Source organism: Panicum virgatum, chromosome 2K (genome assembly GCF_016808335.1).
Source record: "Panicum virgatum strain AP13 chromosome 2K, P.virgatum_v5, whole genome shotgun sequence".
NCBI classification, from domain to species: Eukaryota; Viridiplantae; Streptophyta; class Magnoliopsida; order Poales; family Poaceae; genus Panicum; species Panicum virgatum.
Genome location: NC_053137.1, coordinates 10,929,237 through 10,942,783, shown reverse-complemented (window position 1 = coordinate 10,942,783; position 13,547 = coordinate 10,929,237). Strand labels below are relative to the sequence as shown.

General features: G+C 45.3%; 2 protein-coding genes across 2 annotated transcripts; one reads left to right on the top strand and one right to left on the bottom strand.

Moving 5' to 3' along the window:
• Positions 1–4,053: 4,053 nt before the first annotated feature.
• Positions 4,054–9,476, bottom strand: LOC120695068. The gene is made up of 2 exons (XM_039978389.1): positions 9,330–9,476; positions 4,054–4,503 (listed from the first exon to the last, which is right to left on the bottom strand). Exons 1-2 carry the CDS (start codon positions 9,474–9,476, stop codon positions 4,054–4,056), a joined length of 597 nt encoding a protein of 198 aa, XP_039834323.1.
• Positions 9,477–12,083: 2,607 nt separating this feature from the next.
• On the top strand, positions 12,084–13,108 carry LOC120695067 (non-homologous end joining protein Ku-like). Its single transcript, XM_039978388.1, has 2 exons — positions 12,084–12,093; positions 12,375–13,108. The coding sequence occupies exons 1-2, from the start codon at positions 12,084–12,086 to the stop codon at positions 13,106–13,108; spliced, it is 744 nt and encodes a 247-aa protein (XP_039834322.1).
• The last annotated feature ends 439 nt before the right edge of the window (positions 13,109–13,547 follow it).

The window sequence follows — 13,547 nt, the reverse complement described above, 5'->3', positions numbered from 1 at the left end:
CCCTTAGCGATCAGACTATCGTGGCTAGGGTTTAGCTAATGACGTGATTAAAAATGCTAACCACGACCTCATATTTATAGGCACTGTGGGGCTGGGGGCCAGCCTCTGGAAACAGGCCTAATAGGCCTGCTGATCACAACCCATTAGGGTTTTTCATTAAGTTTTCTTAATCATGTTTAGGTGGTTTAAACACTTTCCTTAACAGAAATTTATTTCCAACATTCTCCCACTTGATCGAACGGTTAAGCTAAATGTTCGCATCACACTTAAAGTTCACCCTCAGTATAAAACCGGACCAATGCGTCGTCAGTAGCTTGATGCACTACTGGGACCCCATTACCCACAGTCTCACTGAAACACCTCGGTAGAATGCTTATTCATTATTTGGGAGTTCATAATGGCCCTAAACCAGGACCTAAAGACTATCCACCAAACCCATATTAGTAACGTGCTGCTTAAACACGTTCGGTGGTAAGCCTTTAGTGAGCGGATCCGCTAACATAGCATTAGTTCTTATGTGCTCAATCTTAATGGTTCGATCCTGGCATCTTTCTTTCACAACACGATACTTAAGGTCAATGTGTTTGGAAGCACCACTTGACTTGTCGTTACTCGAAAAGAATACTGCGGACTGATAATCGCAGTATAATGTTATAGGTTCCGTAATGCTGTCAATAACCATAAGGCCCAGAATAAAATTCTTAAGCCACACAGCCTGTCCTGTTGCTTCATAGCATGCCACAAATTCAGCTTGCATCGTCAACGCTGCAACTAAACTTTGCTTAGAGCTTTTCCATGATATTGCTCCACCAGCTAACGTGTAGATATATTCTGATGTAGATTTCATACTATCCACACAACCCGCAAAGTCAGCATCAGTATAACCCACTACTTCAAGGTTATCTGATCTTCTATATGTGAGCATGAAGTCTTTGGTGCCTTGGCAGTAACGTAATGCCTTCTTAACACCTACACAGTGGACCTTTCCGGGATTTTTCTGATATCTTCCAAACATTCCGGTAGCAAATGCCAAGTCAGAACGCGTACAGACTTGTGCATACATCAGGCTTCCGACAGCTGAAGCATAAGGTATGTCCTTCATCTCATTTAATTCCAATTGTTTCTTAGGACATTGGGCTTCACTAAATTTATCACCCTTCGCTAATGGAACAGCTATGGCCTTACACTTATCCATATTAAATCTCTTAAGCATTCTCTCAATATATGCTTTCTGAGATAATCCTAGTACTCCTTTGGTCCTATCTCGGTGTATCTCAATGCCCAGAACATAAGAGGCCTCACCAAGATCTTTCATATCAAAGTTGGATGAAAGAAATCCCTTTGTCTCATGCAGCATACGTTTATCGCTGCTTGCTAATAGGATATCATCCACATAAAGCACTAGAATTATGAATTTACCACCCTTTATCTTAGTGTAGATACAATTATCTACATCATTCTCCTTAAATCCGAATTTCTTAATCACTTGATCGAATTTAAGGTTCCATTGTCTTGACGCTTGCTTAAGTCCGTAAATGGATTTCTTTAGTTTGCATCCCATGTGTTCCTTGCCCTTCACAACAAAGCCTTCCGACTGTACCATGAAGATAGTCTCATCCAAGTCACCATTAAGGAACGCAGTTTTAACATCCATCTGATGTAGCTCTAAATCATAATGAGCCACTAGCGCCATGACAATTCTGAAAGAATCTTTCGTAGACAAGGGGAGAAAGTTTCATTATAATCAACCCCTTCCTTTTGTATAAAACCCTTAGCTACGAGTCTTGCTTTGAATTGTTCGACATTCCCTTTAGAATCACGTTTAGTCTTGTAGACCCATTTACAGCCTACTGGTTTGACTCCATCAGAAATATCTACCAGATCCCAAACATCATTAGAACTCATGGACTTAAGCTCTTCTTCCATGGCCTCAACCCATTTAGAACATGATACTGCCTCCCTGAATGAGTTAGGATCATCAACTTTCCCAATGTCATACATATCTTCACTCAAATATGTCTCATAATCAGGGAAGGTTGTCTGTTTCCTAGCCCGTTGTGATCTTCTTAAGGGCTGAACAGGCTGAGGTTCTGGTTGAGGTGCAGCCTGAGGCTCCTCGACAGGATTTTCAACTTCAGCATTAGGCACCACTTGCTCGGCTTGTGGTTCGCTCGCAGGCTCAGGAGCTACTACAACTAGCGGAGTGGCGCTAGTACTCTGAACAGGAGACGCAATCTAAATAGATGGTGTACTCTAAACGGAAGGAACAAACAGCGGCACTAACTGAGGTGTTACTGTTTCTTGAATAATCAGGATGGGAAGCTCAGCCCGTATTTCTTCAAGATTAATTTCCCTCCTCGGAAAGCTCACACTGATTCCTGAATCCTCAAGGAATACAGCCTGTCTGGTCTCAACAAACTTAGTGAAGCGATCAGGACAGTAGAATCGGTATCCCTTAGACTTATCAGGGTATCCGATAAAATAGCAGCTCACCGTCTTATCATCTAATTTCTTTTACTGTGGATTAAATAACTTAGCTTCGGCTGGGCAGCCCCACACACATAAATAATTAAGCGTTGGTTTCTTTCCAAGCCACAATTCATAAGGTGTCTTAGGAACGGACTTGGAAGGAACCCGATTAAGTATGTGTGTGGCTGTCTTTAGCGCTTCCATCCATAGTTCCACAGGCAAAGTAAAATAACTAAGCATACTACGTACCATGTCCATAAGTGTACGATTGCGACGCTCAGCTACTCCGTTTTGCTGTGGTTCGCCCGGCATACTGTACTGGGCCTTTATACCATTCTCTTCAAGATACTTAGTGAATGGTCCAGGTACTTGGCCGAATGGAGCATGTCTCCCATAATATTCACCACCTCGATCCGATCTCACTAATTTAATAGTGACATTATGCTGATTTTTCACTTCAGCCTTGAATATTTTAAATTTATCTAATGACTCGGATCGATCACGAATGGGGTAAATATAGCCATAACGAGAGAAGTCATCTGTGAAAGTAATGAATGAGTCAAAACCATCAATAGACTTTACTGGGAACGGGCCACAAATGTTAGTATGAATTATTTCTAATAGGCCCAAACTCCGAGTAGCTCCTTTCTTAATCGTCTTAGTGAATTTCCCTTTAATACAATCAATGCATTGTTGATCTAACTCAGAAAGATCTAATGAATGGAGTATCTCTTTTCTAATGAGATGCTCAATTCTCCCCCTTGAAATGTGGCCTGGACGATAGTGCCACAATTTCGAAGAAGTCTCATCATCACGCTTGCGCTTATGCATTACATCATTCACATTCAGTACAGAATAATCATCAAGAGAGAGCAAATAAAGATCGCCTTGCAAATGACCAAGGCCAACACTTATATTATGAAACTTAATGTTGCACTTAGAGTTGCCAAACTCACAAATATGTCCCGACTTATCTAAACGTGAAACAGAAATAAGGTTTCTCTTCAAACTGGGAACATAAAGCACATCTTTTAAATGAAGGTTGAAGCCGCCCGGTAGCTCCAAGTCGAAGCTCCCAATGCCTTCAACCTTGACCTCATTGCCATCAGCCACTCTTAGGCTTCGCTCCCCCTCTCTTATAGTTCGGATCGAACTGAATACCTATAATGAATTGGAAATGTGCAGAGTGGCACCTGAGTCAATCCACCAAGTATTAGGAGAAAAATTTACTAAGAACAATTCATCAATGAAAGATACATAATCAATAATTGTACCTTTGCTCTTCAGCCAGTCCTTAAAACCATGGCAATCTTTCTGCTCATGGTTAGGTGACTTGCACAGCCTCTTCTCAGAAGTCTTCTTATGCTGCACAGCCTTGCCCTTATGGCCCTTAAACTTCTTCTTATGCTGCCTGCTGCTGCCAGACTCAGCCTGATGCTTGGGAGTGTTGCTGACGCTAACACACCCAAAGCGCTCGCTGACCATGTTGACAGCATCCTTCATCCTTTCAGCTTTCTGCCTTTCTTCTTCCTCAACACAGTAGCTAATGAGCTCAGCCATGCTCCAAGTCGCCTTCTAAGTGTTTTAACTTATTTTGAAGGGACTATACTGTGTAGGAAGTGAAGTCATAATGTAGTGCACCAGAAAACCATCAGAGATAGCCATATCCAGTGTCTTCAGCTTATTGGCCACGTCACACATGCTCATAATGTGCTCCCTGATTCCACTTTGCCCATCATACTGTGAAGTCAGCATCTTCATAATGAGAGTGCTAGCATAAGTCTTGGAAGAGATCTTGAAATTCTCTTCCACCTTAGCGAGATATTCCTTGGCTGTTAGATCATTAACAGCCTGGTCCTTATCAAGAATAGCACCACAGATGGCAGGCGTGATCGTTTGCTTAATGATCATAGTTGCCAACCTATTACATCTCTCCCACTTCTCAATGGCAGTCCGATCACCATTGGGATCAGTGGGCGATGCTGGCTTATCCTCACGTAAGGCGAGATCATACTCGCACACAGCAATGGCCACCTGAATATCAATATACCAGCTGGGCTAGTTGGTGCCATTCAGGGGCTCAATGGACTTCAGGTGATCACAGTGTTCACTGAAAATCATGAGAACAATAACATCATTAAATTCACAATTAAGATGCTCATAAGAAGTATGAAATTAACCCTACGATGGTCTGATCAAAATCATACATAAATTTCAATTTGTATCACCGATGGGGAAAACAAACAAAATTTATCATTAAAACTTGTAATTAAAACAACGATGGTCAGAATTAATTACAAGTGCTCTAAATAAACTTCCCGATGGTTCCATTTAAATAGAGTGCATCATAATTGCTCATGGTGGATAAACATAATTTTCAGTGAATAATTAAAAGCATAATTAAAAGTATTTACATAACTCATGGAAAAATAATAAACATAATGCTGGTAATAATAAGTGCAACAGAAAATTAAATAAAGCCTTTAAGCATAAACAGAAATTAAATTAATCTTAAAACATTAAAATAGTAAAGAAAAGGCTTTATAACTCATATTGGGCTCAAGACTCATTAAACAGCCCACAAACTCAATTTGGCCCGTGAACTCCTCCCCCCGCGCGCAGCCCATTAGCGCGCATTGGCCCAGTTCGGCCCGCCCGGCGAAAACCCTAATGCGGACGAATCCGGACCATTCATCAAGATCTGATGGTCCACAACTGATTTGGTCCCGTATATAAAGATGTGGAGGCTGGTCCGAAAACCCTAAAATCCTCCTCACTTTCCTTTTCTCCTCACTCCCTGAGCAGCCGCTGCAAGGGCCTTGCTCACCGGCCGTCTGGTGCTGCACACGCGGACGCCTCCTCTTGCGAGTGCTGTCTGCTGAGGCACCTGCACCGCGTGTCCCGCGCGCCATCCGGCCGCTCCACGCACCACTGCGCGGATGCGCCAGAGCCACGCCGTGTGCCCAGCGCCGCCTCCTCATGGCGCGCACGAGCGCCAGCTCGGCAGCAGTCCGTGTGGGCCACGGGCGCCATGGGCCCACAACTCTGGCCCGCCGCCAGTCAGGGAGCCATGGCTGCCGCCCGCACAGGCAGGCCACGTGCTTCCACATGCGCGCCCGCCGCGTTGATGAGGACTAGGCCCGATCTTCCGAGAGGTAAGGGTACATTCGATTGGTGGAGATCTCGACGTTGATGATCCGTCTTCAAATCAGCAAGATTCAAACCCTACAACCGCTACACTACTGCTCTGTTGGTTATCAACCAAGCACAACTTGATTGACCTCGCCAAGAAGGTTTTTCCTGCAAGCGAATCGAAGAACACAAGCAAGAAGATGTAAACAACGCAATCTGATATAGCAAATATGGATCAAACGAATCAAAGAGGGGTTCAAGAACTCGATTTCAAAGGACTAATCGACACAGTGGAGGAGATCAAGAATGGGGCCCTGGATCAATGTATAAGGACTTGTCGCCACAGATACAATGATGATGTCTATGTTCCTCGAAGGAAAACACAAGAAATAAACAAAATCTGATCATTCTAGGCGGCAGCTACTTAGTTTATACCCTAAGAGACGTCCTAGGGTTGCTGGTGGTGGCCAAGGGGGCATCCACCACTTCGGCCACTTGGGCCGACACGGTACATGGGACAACAGCCCAAAAGATGGCAGCGCAGCGCCCTGGCAGATTCTAGATGTCACATTGTTTTGATTATTCCTGTTGATTCCTAACAAATTTGGGCCTGAAACCAGTGCCATTGGAATATCCTTGAAATTATCTTTCCATCCATATAAAGAACGTCCAAAACGGACTCTGTATACGACCTGGGCGTCATTTTTGGTGCGGGCTGCTCCTGGACTCCGAGGTGGACTCGAACTTGAGTTGTTTTGGGCCTCTACCTTGGGGACTCGAACCGGATAAGCTTTGGGCCTTCTTCTCGACTTGGAAAACCTTGTTGGAATCCTTCATCTTCACACCATTCACCATGTTTGGCCGTATGCATACTTGTCATGTCCTCATCATCCTTCCCTTCTTGAAACAAAAGTCGTCCTCTGCGCCAATTGTACTCGAAGCTGATCCTGCAGGCTCTTTGATCAGAATGCACATGATCTTGGACAAGAAAATCCTTTTCGACTCTATCCTACAAAAGATTAGTACTAACGAAAGTTAGCATAGGAATTGACAGCATATGAATATCAGTAGTATTGGATTCATTTAGTTGATTAGAATCTTGCACAACAAAAGGAAAATTCAGATTTGCACAAATGTAAACCCGATGTATCAAATATTTTCCATTGTTGTCATAATTGCCAATAGCATGATATGTATGTCTAGAGCACCATGGCAACTCAGCATGTTCAAAAAGTTTCTCCTCCAAATCACTAAGATTACACAAAACATCAAATTTAATGTAACCCAAAGTTTTTAAAGAAGATATTAGTTTGACCTCATCGTTTGCACTAGCAATATGAATAACATGTTTAAATTCAGCGCAAGTGTGTGGTTTTAAAACATGTATAGCAGAAGTATTATCACACAAATCATCTTTATCACAAGAAAAATTGAGGAAGTTATCTTGTGACAAAAGAAGATCAAGAGGAGGTTCCACTATCAATTGCTCTATAGAAGCATGATTCGTGGAAAAATTTAGCACATCGAGAGAAGTCTCACCATCCGTGAGTGTAGCTGTCCTCTCATTACCTTTGCTCTCATTTTCAGCGGGAGTACTAGGTGAATTGTGAGATGAAGATTCTGATTTTTCACATGAGGTTGTGAGCTCCTCATTTTATTTCCCATCATCCTTGTCCTCTTGCATTTGTTCAGTTTCCTGCAAAAGGCTAGGCATAGCAGGAGATACAACAATGGACTGATCCTCTAACTAATTCCCCCTCATCATAAGAGTTAACTACATGAGATGGATTAGCAAAAGTTTCTCTCATAAGAAATTTCATGTCATCACATGTTTGAGGTTTATCTAATGGACTTAAGCTCTCCCACCAAGTTAAAGCAGAAAGTCTCAAAAAACTGGATGCATTTTTTACCTTCCTCCTTGGACACATAAAGCGAGTAGCAAATATGTTATCTATGGCAATCTCCCACTCCATGTATTCATCCGCACCTATACCATCATAGGTCGGCGGATATGAACAACCTGTCATTATTAGAAGATAGCAAAAGACAACACAAAAGTTTTATCCCTATCAACTAGCAACTACTGGGTAGTGGTGAAAGTGGAATGCAATATATCAAGCGGCTTACCACCATTTTGCAAGTGTCTTACCAAAGCCAACAGACAGCACAATCAGTTGTCAAGCTTGGGTGTAACAGTTGCAAGGTGAACCTGTGCTGACAGAAGTAATATGTGGAGTTTTGGGAAGCCACAATATGGTAGCAAGGAATATCAATATTTCAATTCAGAATTGCAAGACTGAAAAGTAGTCCCAAGATAGTTTATGTCGCAGGCCTAAACTTGTCTTGGATCTAGTTCAAACGAGCAACGAATGCTACTTGCACAAGGACTCAAACGATGCAAGCTATTCTGAATTTTTTTTTCAATCTTTTGTTCTTTCTTTCTCTATCTTTCTAGGTGCAGCTTTTTTTTCTCTTTTTTCTTTGCACCTCTTTGCCTTTTACTTTTTTTTGGTATTGCTGCAAGACACAAAATTAGAGCTGAAAATATATCTACTTTTGCAAAGACCCTTGTTTCTTTTTCTCCTCACACCAAAAACACTAACCTATAAAATCAAAGTGCACCTCACCTCTTGCTTCTTGCACAAGAGTTGCACAACAAGAGATATATAAATGAAATCTGAATTGTAGTGCACGATGACAAGCACATACCCAAATAGACCACAAACAAGACCTAGACCTAGTGAACACGATGACACAACGAGGGACTAAAATTTAGGAAAGCAAACTGAACTGAAAAAATGTGGGGCACAAAGGGGTTATAGGACAGCAGAAACAAATTTTTTTAGGGATTTTTGTAGACTATAGGTGCTGAACACGAATGAATCTAAAGGAGGAAAACACGATAATACCTCACGGGCAACCTGGAATCTTGATACCACTTGATGAGGACTAGGCCCGATCTTCCGAGAGGTAAGGGTACGTTCGATTGGTGGAGATCTTGACGTTGACGATCCGGCTTCAAATCAGCAAGATTCGAACCCTGCAACCGCTACACCACTGCTCCGTTGGTTATCAACCAAGCACAACTTGATTGACCTCGCCAAGAAGGCTTTTCCTGCAAGCGAATTGAAGAACACAAGCAAGAAGATGTAAACAACGCAATCTGATATTGCAAATATGGATCAAGCGAATTAAAGAGGGGTTCAAGAACTCGATTCCAAAGGACTAATCGACACAGTGGAGGAGATCAAGAACGGGCGCCTGGATCAATTTATAAGGACTTGTCACCACAGATACAACGATGTTGTCTATGTTCCTCGAAGGAAAACACAAGAACTAAACAAAATCCGATCATTCTAGGTGGTGACTACTGAGTTTATATCCTAAGGGACATCATAGGGTTGCTGGTGGTGGCCAAGGGGGCGTCCACCACTTGGGCCACTTGGCCCGACATGGTACATGGAACAACAGCCCAAAAGACGGCAGCACAGCGCCTTGGCAGATTCTGGACGTCACATTGTTTTGACTATTCCCGTTGAAGCTCCTTTAAATTATCTTTCCATCCATATGAAGAACGTCCAAAACGGACTCCGTATGCGACCTGGGCGTTATTTTTGGTACGGGCTGCTCCTGGACTCCGAGGTGGAATCGAACTTGAGTTGTTCTGGGCCTCCACCTTGGGGACTCGAACTGGATAAGCTTTGAGCCTTCTTCTCGACTTGGAAAACCTTGTTGGACTCCTTCATCTTCACACCATTCACTATGTTTGGCCGTATGCATACTCTTGTAATGTCCTCATCACGCGTGATGGGTGTCGGTCGGCCCAGCGCCTCGCAGCCGCCGGATGCACGCGGGAGCAGCGCCGCCTGCGTCATGGCTCCGCCGGCCGCATGTCAATTGCCGCTGCCGCATCTGATGCGCCGCCCGCTCATGGCGTGCGCGCGGCTAGGGGCAAGGCAGCGTGCCTCGGCTGCCGGTCTTGGCCGTGCGCCACGCGGGGTCCCTCGCCGGTGGGTGAGTGTGTACTCATCGCGCGCACGGCCGTCAAGGGTTCCTCGCGGTGCAACTGGTCGGACCAGTGCACTCCTGATGCGCACGACTGGTGAGTTTGAGGTAAGAACTCATCCATTAGGCTTAGGGTTCAACTTGAGATTTGGGGATTTTCTTATGCGATCTGAAAATTTGCCATTCCCCTTCTTCTACATGCTTATTGATGCATCTAGTTTCATGAATCAAGAGCTAATTTGCGGAAATTAACTTAACAATGGGCTAAAATGGGAGAAACTTAGTAGCCGAAAACCCTAGACCCTAATTGCATTACTTAATCATGACATTTAACTTAATCTGATGCATTACTTAGGCATGATTGCATCTAATTCGGCACTTAACTCATAAATAGATCAAGATTTAATTAAAACTTGACATAAACTGAATTAGATTAGATCTAATCTCGTGATCAGGAACATAATTAACCATGATTTAGATCTAATCACGCGCATAAACATCACTGCATGCACAAACATTTCTGCAGAATCATAATAGCAGTAACCAAATGCATCTAAAACTTGAGCCTTTACTTAATGTGCAAACAGATCTAATCTGCACAACTAATATGCATCTAAACCAACAGATCAGAAGCATAACATGGCTTGAAAATGACCGTGCATGACTAGGTTAAGATGGCTCATGATACCGATTGTTAGAATTAGCCAAACTTAAAACTTCAGAGGCTAATAACCCAAGATCTTTACATAACCTAGTTCATGACAGATCAATGTAATGCGGAAAATGGTAGATCATTATACCAGCGTTAGCGGTTGAAGCAGCCATTAGAGCCTCCTTAGTTGATGACGCTCGAGCCATAGAGGAAGTAGGTGTACTTGTTGATGAAGATGCACGAGCAAGGTAGCGGCGGCCTTCCGGACGCCAACGACACTGCCCTTGAGGGATTGGCCTTCCGAACCCCTCCAGTGCTCTTAGCGATCAGACTATGGTGGCTATAGTTTAGCTAATGATGTGATTAAAAATGCTAACCACGACCTCATATTTATGGGCACTGTGGGGCTGGGGGCCAGCCTCTGGAAACAGGCCTAATGAGCCTGCTGATCACAGCCCATTAGGGTTTTTCATTAAGTTTCCTTAATCGTATTTAGGTGGTTTAAACCCTTTTCTTAATAGTGAAGATCACATATTATCTTAACATAAACGTATGCTGCATGAGAGAAAGGGTGGTAAATTTTCTTAACAATGAAGATCACATATTATCTTAACAGTGAAGATCACATAAAGTTTAGCCTTCTAATTTTCTTTCTTTATTTCATAGCTTTCTCTCTTGTTTTTGAAATTCCTTATTTGAGGTTTGGAGTCTAAAAACTCTTGTAACATTTGGCCGTAGACATTTACTATGAATGTTCAAGGCTGGAGTTTTCCTTAATCTAAAAAAATCAAACTTTAGACATGGTGAAAATTTATGAGCTCCTTTAGCATCAAAATTTTGAGTGAGCCTGTGCAATCCCCCCCCCCCCCCCCCCACCCCACCACACACACGCGCACCCACACATCTCTACGTGTAGCTCCGCCCCTGTGTGAGCAGTGTATATCATGTAAAATTGTCACATCAAGCACGACGATAATAAAGAGTGTTTGCTGTGTGCGGCCTCTTGGAAATCATGTGTACACTTATACACCCTCCGTGATAAGTGGAAGAACAACATCTATTTATACTATAAAAAAAGAAAACTTTTGAAAACTTTATTCATTTGGATTGGAACTATCATACCCCTCATGTTGGACCTGCCTATCACGTTGAGGGAGGTGGAAAGCAGCTACAAACCCTTAAAACTAGTGAGTTGGAGGATGTTTCTGGCTAAAATTGATTGTTTTTTCACCAACCACAGTACTACTCACCGCATCCAAAATCACCGCTGCTGCACCCTGCGCCCGAGCTCCCTGTACTACTACTTCATCCGATCCCCAACCACCATGGACCCTACTACTGTAGCTGGCCGTGGCTAACCACTTCCATTACTCGGACGCCATCTAGCTCCAGCTTCCTTATTTGCTCTGGTTGATGAAGCAAAACGGTGCCGTCAAGACAAAAAAAGAAGAAGCAAAAGACCAGCTTTTTATAACTGTGGTCTATTAAGGGCCAATGAGATGTATATACCGTGTTGTTACTAAATTAAAGGTATACAAGCTATCTATCCACCGCAAGGTAGATAGGAACCCCAGCAATAATAATAGCAGTGCAACACCTGGCCAAGGCCATGCACAGGAAGTGTAGCAAGACAGCAAGTAGATCAACAAAATTTTCAGGCCGTCGAATTTGCAACTGGTGCGGCCAATCGTTGCTATATATAGGGAATCACTACCAGAAAAGAGGTCATCGGTCCGGCCTAAAAGTACCAGCTGCAATTACAACCGGTACTGATGTGAGCATCAGTACCGGTTGCAATTGCAGTCGGTGCTTTTAGCTTGGACCGATGGCTCAAGGTTCCTAGAGAGAACTTTTGGTACCGGGTTGTAGCACAATCCGGTACAAATGCTTAAGAATCAGCACCGGTCGGTACCACTACCCGGGACCAATGAAGGAAAGATGATTTGGTACCGGGTGATAGCTTGCACCGGAACTAAAAACATGACTTTTGGCACCGGTTGAAAGAATCACCCGGCACCAAAAAAAAATGGCCGCACACTCACCCTCCTGGATATTTTAAAGTCCCTGGCATCTCATCTCTCGTTCCTCATCTCTCTCATCCTCTCGATCAAATCAGGGGCGGGGCACAGCGGTGGCCGCTGCGCCGGCGCGCGCGCAGCCGTGGCGCGCCGGTGCTGCGGGGCGGCCTGGGGTGGGGCGTGCGGTGCGGTGGGCGGGGCGGCGCGGGCGTGGGGTGCGGCGCCCCCTCCCCCTGCTCGGCGCGGGCGTAGGGCCGGTGCGGGCGTGGGGTGCGGCGGCCCCTCCCCTCCCCTCGCGGCGCCCCCTTGCCGTGCCTCCCTACCGCGCCCCCTCGACACGGCGGCGGACGGGTGCGGTGGTGCGGAGGCCCTCGCCGAATCCACAGCTGCGGTGGGCGGATCCGCACCGGTGGCGGCGCGCCATGGCGGGAGGGCGGCGGCAGCTGGCGGAAGCGCGGGCGTGGCGTGGGCGGAGCGTGGCGGCTCCTCGCCGACGGCGGCGCGGTGGCCTTCCGGCCTCTCTCTTGCTCCTCGTCCGCCCACTGCCCCAAATCCGGTCTCTGTTTTCCCGCATAGCCTGATGCGGAAGCCGCGGCTGCTGGCCAAGGTGCGGGAGGAGCTGGACGCGGTGGTGGGCCGGGACGCCGTCGTGGAGGAGGCGCACCTCCCCCAGCTACCCTACCTGCACCCGGCGCTCAAGGAGACGCTGCGGCTGCACCCGGCGCTGCCACTCATGGTGCCGCACTGCCCCAACGCGGACGCCACCATCGCCGGCTACCGCGTCCCAGCGGGCAGCCGCGTGCTCATGGTGATTTTTTTCTTACTTTTTTGAAATAGAGATGCAATGGATTGTATCTATCTTATGAGATTGTATCTATCTTGTGAACGAGCTCTGAATGCTTTGTGGGATCCATGAGTATTTTGTTTGGGTTGATTCAATATTTTGTGGTTTAGTTTTTCGAATGAATCGTTGATTCTGGTAGTGGAGGATGGCAGTTGATTCTGGTAGTGGAGGATGGCAGGGGAACGGGAGAAACGGAAACAGGAGAGGATGCGAGCGAACAGGCTTAGCGGCCTTTGGCACCGGTACCGGTTGGAAATACCAACCGGTACCAAAGGGCTGCCACCTTACGTCAGCGTGGCAGCCTCTTTGGTACCGGCTGGTCTTTACAACCGGTACCAATGGAAGCCTAAGGCACCGGTTGAAAAACCCGGTGTCTTAAGGCAAGGCCATTGGTCGCGGTTGCGGGGCACCGGTTGGGAAACTGGTG

Bases quoted from the DNA above. Each gene is read 5' to 3' on its own strand.
- LOC120695068 (XM_039978389.1), bottom strand. From the start codon at position 9,476: ATGACGCAGGCGGCGCTGCTCCCGCGTGCATCCGGCGGCTGCGAGGCG. The intron at 4,504-9,329 runs GTTTTCCAAGTC...ATTGATATTCAG, and splicing joins AGATGAAGGAGTCCAACAAG to GTGGCCATTGCTGTGTGCGA.